General features: G+C 36.1%; 1 protein-coding gene across 1 annotated transcript in view; it reads left to right on the plus strand.

Annotated features, from left to right (window-relative positions):
• The first annotated feature begins 9,557 nt into the window (after positions 1 to 9,557).
• Positions 9,558 to 25,088, plus strand: part of spon1b (spondin 1b) — a 71,940-nt gene continuing 56,409 nt past the window's right edge. The window contains exons 1-3 of the mRNA XM_058767642.1: positions 9,558 to 10,233; positions 11,568 to 11,674; positions 17,897 to 18,030. Of these exons, the coding sequence (XP_058623625.1) occupies positions 10,005 to 10,233; positions 11,568 to 11,674; positions 17,897 to 18,030 (470 nt within the window). The 5' untranslated portion in view covers positions 9,558 to 10,004. The remainder of the gene's footprint in view (positions 10,234 to 11,567; positions 11,675 to 17,896; positions 18,031 to 25,088) is intronic.

Consider the following 25,088-nt stretch of genomic DNA (forward strand, 5'->3'; position numbering starts at 1 on the left):
TATCAGTTTTCTGATTAATCACAATCTTCATATGAACATCCCTGATGTTGATTATTAAAATCCCATGGAAGCATTTCTTCAAAAATTGATTCTAGTGATGAAAATTATAAATGATTATATGAGTTGGCTCTTTATAGTGAATTAAACGCATGCAGCTCATCCGGTGTAATCTGTTTCATAACAAATTACTCCTATGAGTCTTTTTTTTTTTTTGTGAATCAGATACATGCAGCCAATCAGTGTAACTCAGTTCCTGATACAAATAACTCTTATGAGCCCATTCTTTTTACTGAATCAAAAACAGGCTCCTTTGAGCCTGTTGTTTTTAGTGAATCAGATACATGCGGGTAACCCAGTGTAGCATGATTCCTGAAACAAATGACTCATATGTATATTTTTTTAAAGAATGATTCAAAAAGACAAGTATATGAAGAGAGAATTTATTTCATATGTAAGCAAAACAGTCATTCTACAAAGACATCAAAAAGTATCAGAATCAAACCAGAAATTGGAATGCTGATTGTATAGGACAATTTGGCAAATTTATTTTTAAACTGTTATTTTATTTATTAAGCTCTTCATTGTGTATTATTGCTAGGCTAATAGTAAAACTAACCACTTTTGATATATCTGGTAAAAGTGCAAAAAGTAAGAGTTTTTCTGTTCTATCCTTATCTGCACAGACTCATAGTTAGAATTAATAAAAATTTAATTTGAGTCATATTTCCTCTCCACAGCACATTTATATTCAAGAGATACGATTTGCTGTTCCAGTCATAATGGACTTTGATTGTATTCTGCTGCTTGGAGTCACAAACACAAACCAAAGAGAACGGGGGCAGCACATCTAGTTTCATTCAGAATATTAAATCTTTCTGAACACAATACTAAAAGCAGTGTCTGCTCAAACCTTGTTTTTTTTTGTAACGTGACATACAAAGTGGCTGTTTTAGCAGAAAGAAATGGCCTAAGCCCTCTCTTTTCGGATAAGAGAGGTAATTACAGTGGTTTGGACAAGGCTGGTGCTGTCGGGCAAATTCAGAGCACAAAACGGGGAGATTAGAATACGCAAAAAGTGCCATTGGGATTTCAGATTACAGGTGGTCTCACACATAACCAAATTATTTCAAGATGCATTGTTTCATCTAGTATTCTGACAGTGGATTCGGGTTTGGAAAGAGCCTGCTTGCAACCCATTCTTCCCTTATGTCATATGTATCTTTTATCATCGCTTTTTGGGTGCTTCATCCCTTCTTAAAATCAGCTTTCTGGAGGCCACAATATTTATTAGCTTTTTAAAACACTAATACGACGTTTAAAATTACATCCAGAACTCATTATTCTGACACATGGTGCATCAAAAGGAAATATCTGAAGCAGTTTCCTCAATGATAGAATGAGTACATTAAGCTCCAATTAAAGCAGGAAGGCAGAATTTTGCGCTGTTTGCCATGACTTCATTTGGAGTCGAGTGGCTCTGTATATCAGAAATCAACAAAACAGGCTTGAATTTACAACCCATTTTAAAACAATTAAACTGGATTTATGGGGCCTTCAAATTGCTTGCAGCTTTTTAAAGATGTTTTAGCAGCGCCATAAAAAGCACTCTCGCAAATAACAAAAAACAACTTTGGCAGGGAAATGCGATATTAAACTTTTTATTGGCTTGTTACGGTAGTTTCCTCGCACCCTTTTGTTGTTTCATATTAAAAGAATAGTTTGCTGTTATGTCGTTCCAAAGCTGTTTGAATTTCTTTCTTCTGTGGAATATCCTGGCCGCTTGCTTGCATGTAATAAAAGTGAATGAATCACCGTAAATGTGCACTATATTCCATCCGATAGCTTTCAGTGAGGAAAACTTGAAATTTGATTCATTATTTACGGAGTTCATGATGTCTGATTTATGAATCTTTCTTTTTAGTCTGAGCTTTTAAATGAATCCTTAAATTCAGTTCATAAAACTTGTCTGAATGATTCATTCACAAATGATTCATTTATGATCTTACTGAATCAAAGATCCAGTTGCAGCGGTTGACAGCTCACTGGAGGGAAGTTTCACATTGAATAATAGTTCAGTTTCGATCTGTTTCTCACACAAAGCCATTATTTGGCTTGGAATATAACAAATGGATCATACAAACACTTTTATGTGTTTTTTGGTTTTTTTTAATTGTTTTTTTTTTTTCTCTTAAGAACTAAGATTGTAAGTCATAGAGATCTGAAGCAATATGAGGGTGAGTAAATCAAGACAATTTTTGTTTTTTATAATTGATTAAGATAACTATCCCTTGAAATATTTTTGGCCTGGATGGTAAATACTTAAAAAATTGTTTGTCTGAATTGAAACTTTGCTGGCAGTTTAAAGCTGCTTATAGTTTAGAAACTACATTAATTTCTCATGACATTTTTCATGAGTGCACACAGTGAACCGAGATGACTTTTCAAACCAACTTTGATTAGAAATTTATTTTAAAGACAATTTAGAGAAGGCTCCATCCATTCACGATAAATCAGAAGAAAACAGACAGCACGTTCATCAAGTGCAAAGCAAAATAATGACTCTCTTTCTACAATAGATGAATTTATCATTGTCAAAGCACATTCGTTTTGTCATGCTTTGACCTCAGTACATGTTGTTGACAGTCTGAAATGATGATTCGGATGAGAAACAGCAGACATTGACCCTATCTGTCACTGCACATTTATGCCATGCATGGTTGCATGCTCGAACTGCAGTTTTACAAGGCCATATGACGCACTGGAAGTGGAAATAATGGTTCTGTTTTTTTTGGGACTCAAGTCTAACGTTGTTTGTCAGGGAAACTACCACCATCTGTGACACAAATTGCACTAACCTTTTCCCGAAAGCAATTCTCATACATCCATGATTCACAGTTAACAAAATCTATGAATATCATGTTATATATCAGAAAATACCTGCAGCAAAGTTTTCAACCAACCTTTGTACAAAAACTCTGAACCACAAGGTGAGTGTCTTTGTTTTTCTTTTTTCTGCTTTTCTTTCATACTTCACGTTTTTGCTCTGACAAACAATGGGCAAACATTATCTATCTATCATAGATCGATAGATAGATACAAACTTACACTGGCATTAATATCAGCTCAAAAACTTTCCATGGCCGAGCAGCTGCATGCAAGCCTCACATCACCCAGTACACTGGCCAGCATCAAATGGAGTGGTCAAAAATGCACCACCACTGGACTCCGGAGCAGTGGAAACTTATTCTGTGAAACGACAAATCAAACTTATCTGTTTGGCAGTCTGATAGACTGGGACTGAGTTTGGCAGATGCCAAGAGGACATTACCTGCCATACCAAGACATTTTGGCATTGCTATGTTTCTAACTTTGAGGGAACAGTTTGAGAAAGGCCATTTTCCATTCCAGCACGACTGTGCCCCAATGCACGAAGAAAGGTCCATGAAGACATGGTTGGATGAGTTTGGTGCGGAAGAACTGGTCCACACAGATCCCTGACCTCAACACCATCCAACACCTTTGGGATGAACTGGAACGGAGATTGCGAGCCAGGACTTCTTGTCCAACATCAGGGTCTGACCACACAAATGCTTTACTGGATGAATAGGCAAAAGCTCCCACACTCCAAAATCTTCTGGAAAGTCTTCCAGAGAGTGGAAGCTGTTATAGCTGCAAAGGTAGGACCAACTCCATTGTAATGTCAGTGTATTTAGAATGTGTTGCCATTTAAAGTCACTGTCTGTGCATCCCCCAATTCAGGATTATGAAAGTTACATTTACATTTAGTTATTTTGCAGACGCTTTTATCCAAAGCGACTTACAATTGGAGAAACAGGCCTTCTCTGCTTTTGCCATAAACCTTGACAAAACATTTACATGATATTACTATTTGGATTCCTGACAAAAGGAAATGCTACTTTTAGAGATGCTTAGGAACAAGCAGTTTCATTGTTTCCCTTTGGAAAGACTTTGAAAGGTCAAGGAGAATAAGTCAATATGATTACAGTACACGACGAGACTCTTCTGTTCGTTTTATTTAACTGAAATCTTGTCTCCAGGTTTAGAAAACTGCTCCAGTAATCTGTGTTTAAATGTGTTCCAGTTGTCCGAACTATATCTGCGTCATTTCCCAGACAGAGGCTTTATCAAAGGAGTAAAGGCAGGCTTTAAATTTCAAGCCAGAAAGTACAAAACACCTTGTAAATCAGCTACAATGAAAGTCTAAAACTATCACCTATACGATATGCCAACTGAGGTAAGAGAAAACGCAGACCTCATGGTCGTTCTTCATAGCTACGCCTACTAATTATCAAGGGAAGGTTCGAGGATGGAGGGTGTTTCAGGGGAAATGGGCATATGGACTTTCTTTGCATCACTTGCCTCTCAGTCAATTAGAATGCTACTAAGAGAAAAAGTCCCCAGCACAGTACATTAGCCGCCAGTGATTTGAACATTTATCACTTCAGGACAACAGGCCACTGCGCTTGCCTGCATAATGGTCCTTACCACTTTGGGGGCCAAGCACAATGCTCTGTGTGGACATAACTACCCCTGTGCTCATCTAGTACAAGCAGCCAAAACTTCTGATATTAAATCCAATAAAAGTCTATGTACCTCTCTTGCAGAGTAACCTTGAGTAGTGTCATTAAAGACACCGTGAGCTGGTTAAATCTGTTTAGATTTATGTCTTATCTTGCAATGGACAATGGAAGCATGTTTCTGCTTTAGAGTAAAACTATTATTTTTACTCTATTATTAGAGTGGTCAGAACTGTTGTCAGAACTGTTGGTACCCTTAGTAAATATGATCAAAGAAGACTGTGAAAATAAATCTGCATTGCTAATCCTTTTGATGTTTTATTTAAAAAATTCACAAAAATCTAACCTTTCATTGGATAATAAGAATTCAAAATGGGGGGGAATTATTATGAAATAAATATTTTTCTCTAATACACATTGGCCACAATTAACGGTACCCTTTTATTCAATACTTTTTGAAACCTCCATTTGCCAAAATAACAGCTCTGAGTTTTCTCTTATAATGCCTGATGAGGTTAGAGAACACCTGACAAGAGATCAGAGACCATTCCTTCATCCAGAATCACTCCAGACCCTTTAGATTCACAGCTCCATGACGTTGCTTCTTCTCTTCAGTTCACCACTCATTTTCTACAGGGTTCAGATCAGAGGACTGGAATGGCCAGCAGAAGCTTGGTTTTGTGCTCAGTGATCCATTTTTGTGTTGTTTTTAAGGTTTGTTTTTGGATTACTGTCCGGTTGGAAGATCCAAACATGGCCCATTATAAGATTTCTAACAGAGTCAGTCATTTTTTGATTTTTTTATCTGTTGGTATTTGATAGAATCCATAATGCCATGTGTCTAAACAAGACGTCCAGGACCTCCAGCAGAAATATAGGCCCACAACATCAAAAATACAGCAGTATATTTCATTGTACACATGGGGTACTTTTTATCCCTGTGTTCACCAAACCCATCTTGAGTGTTTGCTGCTAAAAAGCAATTTTTTTAGTTTCATCTGACCATAGAAGCCAGTCCCATTTGAAGTTCCAGTCGTATCTGATAACTGAATATGCTGGAATTAATTTTTTGGTGAAAGCATTTTCATTTCTTGATTTTTATATTTTGTTTTTTTTCCTGAAGTAAGTGCTGTTTGATAATTTTTTTTAAAAGGTTTTCTGACCCTGAGACTCAACTATTTTCTGCAATTCTCCAGCTGTGGTCCTTGGAGAGTCTTTAGCCACTCAAACTCTCCTTCTCACCGTGCATTAGGACGATATAGACACACGTCCTCTTCCAGGCAGTTTCGTAACATTTTCTGTTGATTGGAAATTCTTAATTATTGCCCTGATGGTGGAAATGGGAATTTTCACTGCTCTAGCTCTTTTCTTAAAGCCGCTTCACTAATTTGTGAAGCTCAATTATCTTTTGCTGCACATCAGAAATATATTCTTTGGTTTTTCTCATTGTGATGGATGAATAAGGGTATTTGGCCTTTGTTTTCCCTCCTATTGATGTTTCTGTGAAACAGGAAGCCATGGCTGGATAATTTCATGTTCATAATCATGTTGGTGTGCTCAAAATTGTGAATATGAATGGGAATATATTTCAGATTTTTCAATGTTTTTGTGTTCTCTCACAAAACCTTGTGTTCCCTGAGAAAGTTTGCGTTCGCTTGCAAAGCTTTTGCGTTTCTCTGAGAAACTTTGCATTTGCTCGCAAAGCTTTTGTGATGGAAATAATATAAGATGGGAGGGTAAACTATATTTTAATGCTTTAGAGTGCAAATGAACATTGTTCAGGGAAAATTTGCTGCTTTTTCACAATTGCGACTTTTTATTGCACAATTGTGACTTTCTCACAATAGTAGCTTATTTCTCACAACTAGTTCTATTTCTCATATTTGCGACTATATTGTAATTGTGGTATAATCCTTTGTTTCACCTTTTTTTTTTACTCTGAGACACTTAGTGTTTGACCCCTAAATGTATTTTTTATTTTTTATTTTTTTAAAACTGCAAGGTTCTTTTACTTAAAACATGAAAGTAAGCAACAAAATACAGAATCACAATTTCAGACAGCTGTCAATCAAAGAGTTCTCCTGGGTCTGCATCACTTGGGATCAACAAGCACCACAGCCTTATGATGTGTTATTCATAATGCTGAGAACTGACTAAAACACTTTGACTTGAAAAGCGCCGAGTGGCTTTTAGCTCTGCAGGTCCACTCCTGCCCCGGTCTCCAGCTGTCTTAAAGTCTGCTGACGCAGCATGTGATTAACATATACATGAGAGGTGTTTCACACCTGAGCTTTTAAACAGCATTTCACTGTGCCGTATGTGTCCAAAACTATTTTTCTATCAGTGTTGCAGCTTTAAAATTCACTATGATGTTTCAGGATAAACAGAAACTTCATATGATGTATGCCAACGTACTCAATGACCTCGTTGGATATCAAAACTGTCATGGAACTTTTTCAGCACTTAAAAGAGAGCTTCCTGGCAACCTCAAACATTTCCTTAAGTAGTAAAAGCTGTCTCCGTGAGACATTAAATTGCCATCTGGCTTAATCACCGATAGGTTTGACTCAAGTCAGTGTTACCAAAATGACATCTGGACGCAAAGCAGTTTCATACTGCGATAGTTACTTAAAGGGACAGTATACCAAAAAATGTTAAATTTTCACCCTTAGGTCTTTCTAAACCAGTTGTGTTTGTCTGGGGAACACAAAATTAGATATGTTGAAGACTCATTACTCTGCTATTTTCCATACGAATGTGTGTATATAATATTTTGCTTCATAAAAATAAAAACAAAGTAGTACATACCATGTGTTTCCTTATGCAAAGCTACCATATAACTTCTGTTGGCTTTAAATAGTGCATATGAACTACTTTTATGAATTCTTAATGCTGTTTTTAAGCTATACTATACATATACTTAAAATATCTATACATTTTTTTTTTTTACAAAAAATAAATTACACAGGTTTAGAATGACACGAGGGTGACTAAATGCAATAATTTTCATTTTTTGAGCAAACTACTGTACTGTATCCCTTTAAGATGACTAGCATATTTAAATAGTCTTGCCAGCAATCAGTCAGACCGCAAACAAAGTCTATGATTTATCTGGTTGAGATGAAGTGTTTCACTGCTTCCTCTATATTTAACTGACTCTTAATTATATACTTCTGAACTTAATGTCACTGGATTCCATGGGTGAAAAAACTGGACCAAACAGAAACTTCCTGGAATAAAAAAGTCAGTCCTCTTGCCATTCCCCCTCTGTCTACCCCATCTAAACTTTCTTTTCTCATCTCTTTCTCTAGAGTTGTGCAGCCTGTGCCAAAGATGAACTGAAGCATTAACAAGCTCAAATGCTGCTGGTGTGTTTCTTGCACACAAGCCCCAAGCTTAGTGGGGCAGTTCAACCAAACAAACCTTCTGCCATTTTTCACAGCCCCTTGAGTTGTTGCAACCCCAGGTAGATCAATAGGTTGGGTGACAAGATCACACACAGGTTAGTGAATGTGTGAGGTGCCAAACTAACAACTCAGCCTGGAAGGTCATCCTCTATAGACATTTATGGGTAAGTTTGGCCTTTGTATTGTTAGAAAGTGACTACTTTGGTTTGCCCTTTTGGTGAAGCATGCTGTTTTGTCCTGAATCTGTCTACAGATGGCTTGCCAACAAACCAAAAATAATTAGAAGAATCCTATTCTCAGAAGTTTAGTAAGAGATATTTGTTCCTTGGCGTGGAAACATTACATAAAAAATAAAAAAAAATGCTATGATCCAAGGCACACAAATGATTTAAAACCCTTTATACAACCAGCTGTTTTATCATAGAGGAAAAAAAAAAAAAAAAAAAATATATATATATATATATATATATATATATATATATGAAATATCCAGGTGAATAAAGGCTTTTTAATAAACCATCTGATATTAGGATATCAGAAATTGATGTAAGGAGTTTGTATTTTAAGGTGTCTCTTTTATAAAGGTTTAAATAACCGCATTTGTAAATAGGGAATGGGAAATCATTTTTATTACTATGGCATATTTCCAGTGGGCATTTGTGCAGTCAGTCAGGATGCGTTAATGACATCTGCTGGTGTGCTTCTCTAACTTCCCTCTGATCAGACAGATATGCAGAGTATGCAGATGTTCAGAAGTTATTCTTGTAGATCAGTGATTCTTAACCAGGGCTAGGGGGCCTCAACAAATGTTTAAGGGGGCCACAAAATGATTTAAAAAGAGAAAAGGCTGCCTTGGCATTCGATTAAAAATAATATGCTGAGACCAAACTGGTGCAAACTCAAAGGTTATGGTAATAAAATGCATATTTACAAGTCGTACCAAGTTACTAATATGATGTATAAAACAAATAAATAAATAAAGGTTATTGCAACGTTTTTCTCACAATCCCAAGATATAAATTTACAACAAAAGAAAAAAACTAGTCTGAGTTTACACGACTATGAGTTTTGGAAGTCGAAAAATCAGTGTTTTCTCGGTCCATGATCGTTCTGAGCGGGTTTCTCTCACTATTGTGAAATGCAAATCCCGAAATGGAGCAGGAGCAGAGCGTGATTACAGAACGCTTTAAACAGGGAGAAGAAATCACTCCGATCCACTAACATTTGCTGATCCAGTCCTGGTTTCAGTCTGTATTTTGTTTGAAAAATAAGTTACCCCATAATAATTACTTTTATAGAACTGTTGTACATTATACGTTTATGTTGTAGTAGCCTACTGAAGATCAGCACGGTTGTGATTGAATATAGATGTTTAGTACATCAACACAGTGTGATAATGATACTGCTTGATTATCATGTAATTGGGGGGGATCTTGTTTTAAACGACTGCTGGACCAGGAATAAAAATGCGGTTAATTCCTCATATTAAAAACATGAGCCCTCAAATCATTCCCTTGCATAAACAAGCATAACAGACGGAGGAGTTCCCAAAATCATCCTCCATGTCTCCTTAGTGCGCAGCCCCCTGTGATTCTTTTCTCCTGCTGCTGCAGCTCACGGCTGTTCAAACATTCGCGATCTCTCTTTCTCCTCAGAGCGTCTCACCAAGAATGTCAGGCGTCTATGTCTAGGTTTTGTTTAAAGTCTGAATCTATTCTCTTTAAGTCTGAGCTCGGTTATCAAGGAGACCAAATAGGTATTTCTCAGTGTGAATATCCTTTGAGTAAAGTCAACATCTGAGTCTTCTGTCTCCTCGCTCGCCTTCAATCAATCTCGCGCTCCGCGGGCAAGGGACTATCAACGGTCCGCAATCTCCACATCTCCTCAGTGGGAATGGATACGGTGTCTGTTCTCTTTTATTCGTGAATGGACCCCAAAATAGACAAGTTTGGTCGATTTATGCTTCTGTTTGTTTTGACCGTCTTTTCCAGTTCTTTGACTGCGTTTTTTTGCTTGTACTAGACTGCAAACTTGTGTTTGGACAGGCAAAGAAGGGGCAATGATGGACAAAGACGGAATGGTTGTGCTGTTAGTTTTCTTAAATGTGCTTTTCATCCATACGGATGCGTTCAGAAGAGATACCGCAGAGAGACACTCGAGGTCCGAAGAGGGTTTCTGCCGGATCTTGCGGACGCAGACGCGGGGCGCTCGGAGAGACGGACAGAGCGAGTTTCGCCTCAGAGTTGAAGGAGACCCAGAAACTTACCAACCCGGGAGCACTTACAGAGGTTAGAGGTCACAAAATGTTGCTTTTTGGCCAATTTAAGTGGCTTTTAATGCATGCCTGGGCAAAAACAACATGCGCAGAGTTTGTAAACATTGGTGCGTAAAGTGTCATCTTTAGTGCATCTTCTACAGGTAAACCAGTTTGGCTGACACTAAAATGCTAAAAAGCGTTTTATATGGTGAATATGAGTACTTATTGAAGAGAATTTCGAAAAACTTGTAGCACTAAAACCTAGTATGTTTACCAAGAGGACACTGAATAATGCAGACTGGAAGTTTAGTAACGCATTTTGCTTTGTCTTTTTTTTTGGTTGGATACTTCAAATTTCTATATAATATTCACACATTTGTCTGTATAAAGTAGGTTAAACGTACAATTTGTAACTTAACAGTGTAAATTAATGTCGAGTATGAAGAGCGCTGTAGTTACAACACTATATTGCTATACTGTAACACTAGCCTAATAGAAATGTTACATCTTGGATGGATACTTTGGGCATGATAATCAAATTATGATTGAAATCTCACTACAATTTTATTTAAGACATTTTCATTCAAAATATATAGTTCTTATTCAGAACAAGAACATTGAATAACAAATATAGAAATGTATTAAAGCAAACAACTCTAACAAGTGTTTCAAATGTATTCTGTAATTGTTTAGTCCCTTTTTTAGTAAAAAGGTGTGTTTCAGCATCCATGTCTAGTATTTTTTATTTTTTTTAATGTAAATTTAATATTGTCATATGTCAAATGATACCTGCTGATTCAGATGAAACCAGTTCAATGAAATTATACTTTCAAAATGTGTTTTTGTCCATTTAAATCCTTTGTTTTCCCACAGCTTTTACTGTCACCTTAGAAGAATCATGGTCATTGCTAACCCGTTAAACTGTTACAAAGCACTGTTACAAACTGTTACTAACCAGTCCTACCTACGCAAGTAAGAATTTGTTCGAAAACATCAGAACAACTGTTAATTTTCAGTATAACCTGGGTTTTATTTGAATGTTGACATTATAATTCATCTGTCAGGATCATTTTAATGTCAAAATGCTCCATAACCTGATATTCACAGAAATTTAGATTTGTGTAATTGGCCTTCAATAAGCAGTAGATGCCTTTTTATGAGGGTGTTATGCCCGGCGTGTTTGTACATGCATATATATTCACCGTTCCATGTGAAAAGCCCTTGCACAACCCACACGCAAACGTACATGCCAAATGTGAGAGCAGTTTGCGACTTGCCCTGGCACACTGTTGAGGTCTGACCTACTGTTAAGCTCATTTCTGGTACCTCTGACCTATATTTTGTTCTCTCTCTCTTTCTATCCAGTGAGTTTGTATGCCTCCAGCCCATCTTACTTTCGTGGCTTTACCCTCATTGCTCTGAAGGAAGGAAGGGTGGGCGTCACTCCTGACGATTACGCCGGCACTTTCAAGGTGAGAGATTGCAGTGACCCTGAACTGCCTTGAACTATGGCAGTCAAAGATGACAGTCTAATTGCAGTCTCTGCGAAATGATTTGCAGTTTATGTTGGGTTGCGTCTGCACGTTTGTATTTAGATGTGGTTTGTTTTAGGACGAAAAATGATTATTAACCCTTTGATGCATAAATTAAAAACCTTTTTTTTTTTTGGCCCAAAATGATGGTACTAATGTGGTGCATCAACATTTTATTGGCCAGATCAAAAAAATTTATATTATGTGTTTGGTGCATGAACACTTTTACTTAAAAAAAAAAAAAACATATATTGACGCTAAAAAGTGGCTTTCAAATGCATGTTTCTTGGTATTGAGTTCACAAATGCATGTGTCTTGAGTATCATGAAGTTTTCTTTAGACTTTCGGAGACAAAATGTCATAAAATATTTATGTTACTATACTATATATATATATATATATATATATATATATATATATATATATATATATATATAGAGAGAGAGAGAGAGAGAGAGAGAGAGAGAGAGAGAAATAATTATTGTATTGTTTTATTTACTTGTGTGTGTGTGTGTGTGTGTGTGTGTGTGTGTGTATGTGTATATATATATATATGTGTGTGTTTATTCTTTTTTCTCTTCACCCAAAGTTATGCATTTTGAGATAATATTCTAGGGGTAATTGGAGTATCAACTCTTTTGTTGGTGGTTTAGGTTGTCATAAGTAAAAAAAACACTAACATATGGTGAGGAAAGTCATGGAATTATAAGTAAAGGTCAAAGGAAACCAACCTGATTAGATAAAAATGGCTGTTGTGGATGTCAGCATCAGAGGGTTAAGTGTTTTAGGGATTTCAGATCCATCTTTTGCCAGCGAGCAGAGCTGCGTGTAGTAGTCTCAGACATGCTGCTCCTCATTGGTAACGCACTGACCGTCTCAGAGCCGTGTCCTTTCTGAAAGACAGGACCCCTATCATTTAGTGCTCTCCACATCAAGCCGCAGTGCTTCCCAGACTGAAGCAGGAAGGCTGTTAGCGCGGCATCTCTCCCCCCAGATCTCATTAGCTGTGGTTGCCGCTCAGCACTCCTTACCGCTGTGTTTTTCAGCGCTCAGATTGCCTGGCGGATGTTAGCAGACGTCCTCTGTTGAGGTCTTTAACTGGGGATTCTTATCTTGACAGACTAAACTGAATGAACAAAAAAACACAATAAAGGCAAATGCAAAAGGACAAGAGGCAAATTATAAAAAGCTGTGGTTTGTCCTAAATGTCTAAGGAGCAATGATGAAAAAGGATGTTTGAGATGTTGAAAATGAAAATTATTTTAAAAATGTAGTTCAAAACACAAGTGCAGAGTTTTTAGAAATGGAATCTTTGTTTTAATTTAGGTTTCATACATTATTGAATTTTTTATAGTGTTGTTCATGTTTTTTTTTTGTTTTTTTTTGCAAGTGAATCGTTCATTTATCTTAAGGTTTTATATATATATGGTTTTATATTTATTTATATATATATATATATATATATATATATATATATATAAAACCTTAAGAGTAATATATATTATAACGTGTGTGTGACCCTGGACGACAAAACCAGTCTTAAGTGTCAATTTTTCAAAATTGAGATTGATACATCATCTGAAAACTGAATAAATAAGCTTTCCATTGATGAATGGTTTGTTAGGATCGGACAATATTTGGCTGAGATACAACTATTTGAAAATCTGGAATCTGAGGGTGCAAAAAAATCTAAATATTGAGAAAATCGCCTTTAAAGTTGTCTAAATGAAGTTCTTAGCAATGCATATTTCTAATCAAAAATTAAGTTTTGATAAATTTACGGTAAGAAATTTACAAAATATCTTCATGGAACATGATCTTTACTTAATATCCTAATGATTTTTGGCATAAAAGAAAAATCGATCATTTTGACCCATACAGTGTATTTTTGGCTATTGCTACAAATATACCCCAGCGACTTAAGACTGGTTTTGTGGTCCAGGGTCACATATACTAGTCAACATTTGAAGTGGATCAAAACCTTTTATCAAAGTTGTCCTAAAACCAAAATGCAAATGTCTTAGGACAACTTTGATGAACTTTTTGATCCACTTCAAAAGTTGACTACTGTATATATATATATATATATATATATATATATATGTATATGTGTATATATATATATATATATATATATGTATATATATATATATATATATATATATATATATATATATATATATATACACTTTACTTATACTTTACAGGTACTTTTTCAAACCTGCTTTTTAGTATTTTTACAGAAATGTCCATGAAATATTATAAATTATACAATTTAAATTGATATTTAAATTTTTATTAAAGAGAAATATTTTTAAAATTCAGAAATGTCAAATATTTAATTTAAGTTCTGTATTTTACTGAAGCCTTTTTTATATTTTTGTATAAAGTATTTTTAAATGGAATCGATCAAGATTTAAAAAATTAGCAGCATCTCATGAACCCTTCTTTATTTTTTTATATTTATATATACAATATTTTGTGTGATATAATGTCTAACATGTCCTCTGTAATATAATGACACAATTTATAACATGGGAATCTATTTTTACAAGCCCAAGTTTAGTAGGGAGCTTGACCCATTTATTAGGTTGCTCTTGTATAATGTGATTTTTGCCCATTGAAAATGATTGCTAACACATTTGTAGCTTTGAGAAGTTCAGTTCAGTAATATGATCAATGACCCTGACCATGACCTGCATTATCTGCAAAATAAAACCTGTCTAGATGTTTGCTGCATTACGTTGAAGATGTTAAGCTCAGAAAAGTTTGCAGACATAACCTCATTCCGAGTTGTTTGCTACCCGTGTCTGTTTACAGTGCCTTTCAAAATATTCATATTCATCAGTCATCATGACAGTTCATATACAAAGCTGTTGCACTTCTTATGCTAGCAAGGATTGACAAACAACTCTCGGGCCAAACCAGCATGGCTGAAATAAACATCGCGACATCGCGCCATTCGTTTTGCTTAATCTCTCCAAGGAACCCCTTGAAGATGAAACATCCCCAATTCCTTCAGGAGATGCGGTTATTCACTCAAGCCACAGAGTTTTGTGCGTGCGAGAGAGACAAACCGAAAGAGGGAGAGTAAGAGAGCAAACAGAAAACGGCTTTCACTGTCCCTCAGGAGCAGGGCCACACAGCCCCGCCAGGAGACACAATTAAAACAAACACGCCTCTCCTCTCCTCTGTTTTGTACAACTTTCCCCCAGCTGGTTCGCAGCATTTTTAAGGCAGCCACTTACAGCCCCTTTTTACCCAGGAAACAATGCACCAGGCTGCTTGGCCTGCATGGCCTCTTTTAAAATAAACACTTGGAGAGCGACTGTTGCACAGTCCTACGGCTCAAGCATATCTTTACAAAGTTTAGCCTAGTTTCCCTATCAATTCAGAAGTTTCCGGTTCACTGTTTTTTTTTTAGTCTGAACAAGGGTGCGACAAGGTTGCTTGAGATGCCAAAATTGCAGCTTTTACTTTCTTTGCAGAAATGAAGGACAGAACCAGAGGATACTGTGTGCAGATTTAGGTTTGCATGAGTGTATGTGTGTGTGAAAGAGTGGGAAGTGCAAATGGAGAGAGGGAGAAAGAACTTAATGCACTACGCGCATGGATTTTACTCTTCGATGGACATTTGGCAGCGATTTCGTTTTGAAACATGCAAACAAAATTGTACTCCTCCATCCCCACTGGAATTTTCCATCACTTGGACAATGTGATTTTACAAACAGTAGAAGTAATGTATATCTGGAATTCAAATTACATGTACTTTAAAAAATATATATATATATATATATATATATATATATATATATATATCCTTTCCATTCCCTTTTATCCCTATAAATTCTAGGGTGAATTTACTAAATGATTTTGCATGAGATATTTCAGTGCAGTAACCTGCATTATTTACTGAGCACACAAAATCCCATTCAACCAGACAGTGAGTGTTTAAATTTGCTGTCATTCATTTTAGCATAAACACACTACTATTCTTTCTAAATTAGGCTTTTATATCACTTTTTTCCATAAAGCTCAGTGCTATTTGCTTGGTGCAATTAACTTTGCAATATTACCGCCTGAGGAAAGCAAGTGATTAAACAATGTTATTAAAAATGGAAGTTTAAATTACATTTTTAGTTATAATGGAAGCAGTAATTAATCGAATGATGACCAAATGAAGAAGAAGAGCATTATAATCAGACATTTAATCAGCATTTTAAAAAGCCAATTCATATGCGTGGATTACAGAGGCGCATTTGTCTAAATTACTGACTCTTTTTTTTTTTTTTTAAGTTGTAACAAATGTTGAAAATCCTAGTGTGTCAAATTGTTGCCTCGTGGGTTAACATGAGCTGTAGGTTTAATTAGCACAGAACCGTCAGTTACAAATATTTGTCCTCTGCACTGAAAGATGTTGAAAGGTCTGTCATGTACAGTTAGTCATCTTGGCCCACAAAATGAAATTTGATTCTACATCATTGAGCTCATTTACGGTACTAGTTTACGGTTTAGTTGGAAACTGTTGCGTAATTGGGCTAAAAAAAATGAAATTAATTAGATTCTTGGAATTTCGTATGCAATTTGTTTTTATTTTATTTCCAAGGCTCTTCAAAAAATGAAAATTATTTACTCATCCTTGTGATGTTTCAAATGTGTATGCTCTTATTCTGGCATGGAGTTTTTCATATAAATTTTGTCCATAAAATTACATTTTATAGTGTCCATAGTTTGTATAACTTAATAAAAGACAAAAAATAAAATAAAATACAGTAAAATATAACATTTACTATAGTAAAGTATAAATATAAAATATAGTGCACTATATTTCAAGTCTTTTAAATGGTACAGTAGTTATTTATGCTATATACTAGTGTTGTCACGGTACCAAAATTTCAGTATTCGGTACCGATACCAATGAAAATCCACGGTTCTCGGTACCAATTTCGGTACCACATGCTAATTAAAAAACACACTATTTTTAATAATAATGTCAAACAAAATAAAATGTACAAAAATCAATGCCATTCTTTATACTTATTTAAATTGTTTCAAGTTTTTCCGCAATTAATAAAAGTATGAAAAACAGTAAGCAGTAAGGTTTCACCCAGATTTCATTTGTCTTTTAATTAATGAAATTTAAACACATTTTATTTTTTTGGTAAATAAAGGGGATATGGAAGAAATATTGTATGATTATTTCTTTAAAAATAAATATTAACTTTTTTCAATAGTAGTAATAGTATCACATACATTCTACTAAATAATAGTAATATATTTCTGGCACAATGTCTTTAAGATTAACGTTTATTTTGACGGGTTGCCGTGAATACCTTTTATTTCTGTGTGTAGGTATATGATATGACGCTGGTTTTACTCAATGAAAAGGTAAAATGCTCGTGAAGTGACTCTCAGAGCAGTTCTGGAGATGTTGTTTATGTATTTATGTCCTCATTGAGACGGCAGATGCTGAAATCACCACGAGCGCTTCAGTGTGTGTAGTTAAAAAAACAAAAAACGCGCGTCTCTACTTTTCATTCATTCACACAGAGACTCGCAGAACATGCGGGATTCATATCTGAATCGACTTTTGCGGCTTAATATTTACTAGTCCGTGTCGCGATTTGATTTAAGTATAATAATGTACTTTTGATTGATTCATCTAAACTTTGACAAATTCCGTGGCATTCCATGCTAAACTGTAAATTCCGTTTTTATAACTGGATTCCGAGATTCCGTCCGCGTTTTCTGCATCGCGGAAATCATCGGGCCGTATGCGTCAAGAACCGGGTTGACCGGGTACTCGGTACCACCGGTACTTAAAAAAACCTGGTACCGTGACGTTTTCATTTTTTTAGTACCGACTTGGTACAACACTACTATATACTACTATACTGTTTATTCAAAAATTTAAAATGATCAAAAATGTCAATACAAATATTTAGCATGTTACCAAAATATTTCTATTCCTCAAATCATTCTTTTAAAACAGTATCATAGTTTCCACAAAATATTTAGCAGCAGTATAATAATATCGCACAGTGTTTCAGCTTTTACTATATTTTTAATCAAATGAATGCAGCCTTGGAGAACATAAGAAACTTCTTTTAAAATCATTAAATAATCTTACTGAACCCAGTAACAATGTTCCCTGTTCCACAGCTCATTGATGAAAGTGACACACAGTTCATGACCAACTGCCCCCCGGCTGTCACAGAGAGCATTCCCAGAAGACGCACAAGGATACAGGTGTTCTGGACAGCGCCACCTTCTGGCAGTGGTTGCGTCACTCTCAAGTGAGTTGTTGTATTACTTTTCACTATTATTATGGTCTTGGATAGCAATAATTGAATGAGAATCCATGGATTTAGGCTAAAAATACGAAAGTCTATGGTGCTGAACTGATAGATTGTTGAATAAATAGAAAAAGAAAACAGAACGGGGGTACAGTCTGGGGCTCTACACTGAGTTTAGTGTCTAGAATACAATACTGAGTCTGAGCACTTGTCTCATTTAGTGAGCGTTTTATCAGTCACCTTCTGGTAAAATATTGAAAAAGGAAAACAAAGTCTTTTTCGATCATATTTAAAGCTGAGTAAACAGAAATAAATTTAGGACCATCGATAGAAGATGTGATTATGATTGATCGATGTTGGGCGGTTATTGTATATTAATCTTGAGCCATTGAAATCGCCCTTGAGTCTTCCCAATATCTATTGGGGGCTGCAAATCAAAGATGATTAAGAAACTTTGAAAGCTTAAAAATATTCTGAGCATCCAAACAACATCCTCCCACTTGAGTTTCCTTTACATACAGCAGGCGCACAGACACACAACAGTGGTCTTCAACCAAACAAAATCTGAATTATCTGTCGGTGTTGTGGTGTCAGTGTTTCCACTCCACCCCCTCATGTTTTCATGCTGTCTTTGTATCTTTATCTCTCTTTCTCCTACTCCTTTTGAGGTTATAAACAACTTTAAGTGTGTTTGATGCATTAAAGACATCTGAAAGTCTCTCTTTTCGCTCTAGTTGGACACGGTGCGATGCGTATGTGCATTTTTCCACATTGTGGGTGCCTACCCTCAAAACCTGCTTTCCAACAACTCTCACTTTCTGAAAGCCTCTGAATGCCGCTGTGTTGGCCTGTTTACACTTGTTGTGAACCAATGAGGTCTATAATACCAGGAGAAAGCTCTCCGTTAGCATTCTCATTTATTTTAATGGGAAGAATGCCATTTGAATCCTGCCAGTTTTGCTCATGGACATTGGACTTTTTTTGAGCCAACCACCTGTGCCCTTAAAGAGCTTCAAATATTGTAAACATAACTCAAATGCGCTTGTGTGAAATGCAAGAACCAATGAAGTTTGTTCTTATATGTCGCACAAACACGTTTGAGGTTCCACAAGAACCAGTGAGATTTGTTCTCGTACATCACGCAAGTACATTTCGCAAGAACTAATAAGGTTTGTTTTTGCATGTCATGTAAGCATGTTTGAGGTGTTCTTGCGTGTCAAGTTTGGTCATGCAGTTGTGTCTCTTCAGAAGACCTGCACTGTGTCCAAATATGCCTACTTTCTTACTATATAGTAGGTGAAAAACAGTACATGAAAAGAGTAATATGTCCAAATTTATAGCATTCAAAAAACTGTTGTATTTGAAAAACGGGTGAAAAGTATCCGGCTGACCTACTACTGTTGCGAGAGACTGAAGTGTGCATGGACACTTGATTTAAATTTTTTAATGGTTGTGAAGTAAGTTTTAAAATGTTTTATCTACAGTGTTGGGCTAGTTACTCAAAGAATGTAATATATTACTCATTACTAGTTACTCCTTTCAAAAGTAATATTGTTACTTTACTTATTACTTTCTGGCAACAGTAATTAGTTACACTACTAGTTACATTACTTTTCCTTCACGCCCCACAGAAGTTGTAACTGTGTATCTTCCAGATAAAATTCTTCTAGAATGTTACTAACAACATATTTCTGCCTCATCATTTGACCAAAATCCACATCGGATCGCAGTCACAAGTTCTCACAAACACTCAATAGTGATTGATAGTGGCATTTAAGTAGAAGTGTTGTATTCATCCCATTAATTGTCATGTGTAGCTTGAAGTCATTTTTCCGTTACCCATATGCGATTAAATTTCGTTATGCATTTTATCAAATCACATGAGTTTGTAAGAAACTGTTACATTTTCCAAAAATATTTTAAATTATATTAATATAATGTCCCACATGCTGATCAGAGGGATGCAACACCAGAGTAAAGTAAAGCCACAACTTACACAACAGATCTTTTTTCCTGACAAAATCAATATAATGCAATATTTCTATCTGCTGAATGTAAGCTTTTCCATATTCCAAGCTTGCCTGCTGCACTGGGGACATCACATGCATGTGCGAGTCGTGAAAATTATGAAAGTAAATCTAGGAATTATCTGAGTGTTAGATTTGAAATCAGCGGGGTTTAGGCATCAAAAGTAACAATGTAACTAAGCTGTTTTATGGAAAGTAACTGTAATATTATTACTGAAATCTTATTAATAATTAGTTACACTACTAGTTACTGCAAAAAGTAATATTATTACAGTAACTAAATTACTAGTAACTAGTTACTGCCCAACACTGTTTATCTACTAGACATTATGTGAACGCAGATTTGGAGTAAGCCGTTCGATTCATATGGATTTCTTTTACAATGTCTTTATGACCTTTTTTAAGAGTTTTCAGAGTTAGAGTGGAATGGACGTTCAATGGAGAAACCGAAATATCTCAGGTTTAAATACAGGGTTCAAATATCTTAAGTTGTGTTTCGAGGATGAATGAAAGTCTTGTGGATTTGAAATAACATGAGGGTGAATAATTGATGAGGATTTTCAGTTTTGGGTAAACTTGCAACACAATCACATGGTAATTCAGAACTAGTTTACATTTTGGAAAATTGGTGGCTAATTCATAATTTGTACTAGTGTTCATTTCGTTAACGAAAACTATGATGAAAAATGTTCGTTGAGGAGCTTTTTTTTCCCATGACTAAAATGAGATGATGACGAAACGACAATATGGTCAATAAAACATATGCAATATCGTTGATGATAAAAGAAAAAAAAAGTTTTTTATTTTCGTCAAAAAAGGAGGCAAAATATTATTGTGGACTGCTGTACACAAGCTTCCATGTGTATGGTTTCCAGATATCAGGAGTTAAAATCCCCAAATCAAGGCTTTTCTGCCAGTGTTACCAACTGCTTTCAATTGGAAGTAGCTAAAACTGGTAGCTAAATGTCACTAGATGACATCATAATGGCAAATTCACTGATCTATATAAAGATGAATATAGATCAGTGGGCAAGACGAGAACTTAGATAAGGTTTGTCCAAGAAGTTGTTATATTTGTCCCTAAACCTTTGAAAAAACAGTTTTCTGCCCAGTGATTTGCTTACTTTTTGCAATCTGGCAACCATTCGCATGCGCTCACTCTTCATTCTTCATTTCGCTCTTCTCAACGATGATCTGAAACAATGACAAACAAGTAAGCTGGAGTTTAGGGTTCTGCATGAGAGATGTTCAGCTTAAATGAAAGTGTCAATCAGTCAGCCTGTGTTCTGTCATGAGATTTTAACAGGTTTGTGAATAAATATTTTTTTTTTTTCATTGAAAAAATTTCCACGTAAAAGTGATGCAACTGCTTAAATTAGGCCTCTGAAAGTCTTTTTTATTTTACTTAGAAAAGATTTTAATTTGCTTGTGTAGCAGTTGTGAAATGAAATTGATGTTGAGACAATTAAAACCTTCACAGTGTGAGTATTTATGAGCTAGCGTACATCTCTCATTCTCTCCTGTTCTTTATCACCTACTTACTCATTCATCCCTTTTGTCTTGTCTCTGACCCCCTGTCCTCTTTTTTTTACTTCTTAAAAAGGATAGCAATCTCTCCTCCACCTCACTCAGAAACCATATCACCTACCCAGGTCTCGTCTCCATCCATCTGTGAACTTGAGGAATTATTATTGTAGCTTTTAATTTATCCATCTGTCTTATTAGGGCAGGGATGTCTGTTTTTTTTTCCAATAAACATTTTCAGGGAAGCATCTGCTGTGCCAACATGTTGGATCTGCTGTCACTTCGCTTTGGCGTGTCAGAACCGTGGAGACATTGCACCTTGTAGCACCGGGCCGAATGCCAGCGCTCAGGCACCGAAACACAACTGGCAACGGTGCCCAATGAACATCAAATAAAAGTGCAATTACATCTGGAATCCCTCCAGCACTTTTCTAGTGAAATGTCAAACAGACCAGGGATTGGAAGGAAGTTTTGATCTGGATTTTGTTTCCTTTGATTCTCTGGTGCCATCAAGCTGTGGAAGCCAGATAAGATGTGGTAAACGTGATGGTTTTGTTGACAAGCTTTGGGACTCTGGAGATAAATGACTTTCAGGTGCTCAGATGAGACGATCAAGACCAAATACCAACAGAGGAAACGTCTTAAGAAGTTTTAAGAAGAATGGATCAAGTCTTGAGCAGTCATACTTTGTTGGCAACTATTAAGGTCCTTTCATGTAACCTTTACAATTTTTTTACAAGTCACGTCAGTTTCACACTAAACGAACATATGTTCATAGACCCTTTGGACTACAGGCATAAGCTGTGATTTGTCGTATAACTATTAGGGATGTCCCAAGCCGATTTCAAGGATCGGGATCGTTTTGATGATGGATCATCAGTCATATTGGTCACAGACGCGGAGATTTACTTTAAATTTCCTCAAGCTGTTCACTCACTAAAAACTCCCACAGATCATGTTTTCATGCCATTTTAAGTCTTATTTTGACGTCACAGAGTGGTTATATCTAAGTGTGTGAGTTGTTTACTTATTTGTTTTTTTTTAATTAACGCCTTTCCGTTAACGCAGTTATATTGTTCATTCAGGCTGATTCGCGAACGCCGAATGTGCAAGAACACAAGAGGCGGGTGATTTATCACATGAACCAATCACAGCAAAACATAACCAGTCATATCAAATCATTTTGCGATGGAGGCATTGCCTCCTCTCATGTGATTTTACCCAATTCATTCTCAGTTACCCCCCACTAAACCCACTTCACACTTTAGGGGGTCTGTTAAAACTCAGTGGGCTCAGGAGAGGCGAGACAGACACGTACTCCCGTTGTAACTTTACCTGCTGGAGTCACTGTTGGACAGTGTTTCTTTAGAAAAATTAGTGATTTATACATTTTTTTTAATGTTATATTTTGTAATATTGGCATTGTTTTATTTTTGTACTATGTTTTTTTTTTCTCATCCATTGTTATATATACAGTATATAATTTTACATAAACAATTAAAACAAATTTGTTTAATAAATAATATATTATTTATTATTGTATATACATATTTTCATTCAATTTCATGTTTTATTGTAGTTAATAGATTAATATTTATAGTTCCTTTTTAAAATTATGCATAAGAGTCAGGTTCAACCATTCATTTTATACTTGTGAAACAATTGTTTACAAATGTTAATATAAAAACATCTCCATTTCACCCTCTAACTCTAGCACTCTCTATTCTAGTTCTATTTTATCTACTTGTTTTCTTTTTTATATAGAGTGGGGCAAAAAAGTATTTAGTCAGCCACCAATTGTGCAAGTTCTCCCACTTAAAAAGATGAGAGAGGCCTGTAATTTTCATCATAGGTATACCTCAACTATGAGAGACAAAATGAGAAAAAAAAAAAATCCAGAAAATGACATTGTAGGATATTTAAAGAATTTATTTGCAAATTATGGTGGAAAATAAGTATTTGGTCAATAACAAAATTTCATCTCAATACTTTGTTATATACCCTTTATTGGCAATGACAGAGGTCAAACGTTTTCTGTAAGTCTTCACAAGGTTTTCACACACTGTTGCTGGTATTTTGGACCAGTCCTCCATGCAGATCTCCTCTAGAGCAGTAATGTTTTGGGGCTGTCGCTGGGCAACACGGACTTTCAACTCACAGACTTTCAACTCCCTCCAAAGATTTTCGATGGGGTTGAGATCTGGAGACTGGCTAGGCCACTCCAGGACCTTGAAATGCTTCTTACGAAGCCACTCCTTCGTTGCCCGGGCGGTGTGTTTGGGATCATTGTCATGCTGAAAGACCCAGCCACGTTTCATCTTCAATGCCCTTGCTGATGGAAGGAGGTTTTCACTCAAAATCTCATGATACATGGCCCCATTCATTCTTTCGTTTACACGGATCAGTAGTCCTGGTCCCTTTGCAGAAAAACAGCCCCAAAGCATGATGTTTCCACCCCCATGCTTCACAGTAGGTATGGTGTTCTTTGGATGCAACTCAGCATTCTTTCTCCTCCAAACACGACAAGTTGAGTTTTTACCAAAAAGTTCTATTTTGGTTTCATCTGACCATATGACATTCTCCCAATCCTCTTCTGGATCATCCAAATGCTCTCTAGCAAACTTCAGACGGGCCCGGACATGTACTGGCTTAAGCAGGGGGACACGTCTGGCACTGCAGGATTTGAGTCCCTGGTGGCGCAGTGTGTTACTGATGGTAGCCTTTGTAACTTTGGTCCCAGCTCTCTGCAGGTCATTCACTAGGTCCCCCCGTGTGGTTCTGGGATTTTTGCTCACAGTTCTTGTGATCATTTTGACCCCACGGGTGAGATCTTGTGGAGCCCCAGATCGAGGGAGATTATCAGTGGTCTTGTATGTCTTCCATTTTCTAATAATTGCTCTCACAGTTGATTTCTTCACACCAAGCTGCTTACCTATTGCAGATTCAGTCTTCCCAGCCTGGTGCAGGTCTACAATTTTGTTTCTGGTGTCCTTTGACAGCTCTTTGGTCTTGGCCATGGTGGAGTTTGGAGTTGGACTGTTCGAGGTTGTGGACAGGTGTCTTTTATACTGATAACGAGTTCAAACAGATGCCATTAATACAGGTAACGAGTGGAGGACAGAGGAGCCTCTTAAAGAAGAAGTTACAGGTCTGTGAGAGCCAGAAATCTTGCTTGTTTGTAGGTGACCAAATACTTATTTTACCGAGGAATTTATCAATTAATTCTTTAAAAATCCTACAATGTGATTTTCTGGATTTTTTTTTTCTCATTTTGTCTCTCATAGTTGAGGTATACCTATGATGAAAATTACAGGCCTCTCTCATCTTTTTAAGAGGGAGAACTTGCACAATTGGTGGCTGACTAAATACTTTTTTGCCCCACTGTATATATATATATATAAAAAATCTGTTTTTTATTCTAACTACTTGTTTTATTTAAAAAGAAAAAAGTGCCTCTAGCACTAGCATACCCTATTTTTTCTATTCTATCTACTTGTTTTATTTTTA

This window comes from Onychostoma macrolepis, chromosome 25 (genome assembly GCF_012432095.1).
Source record: "Onychostoma macrolepis isolate SWU-2019 chromosome 25, ASM1243209v1, whole genome shotgun sequence".
Lineage (NCBI taxonomy): Eukaryota > Metazoa > Chordata > Actinopteri > Cypriniformes > Cyprinidae > Onychostoma > Onychostoma macrolepis.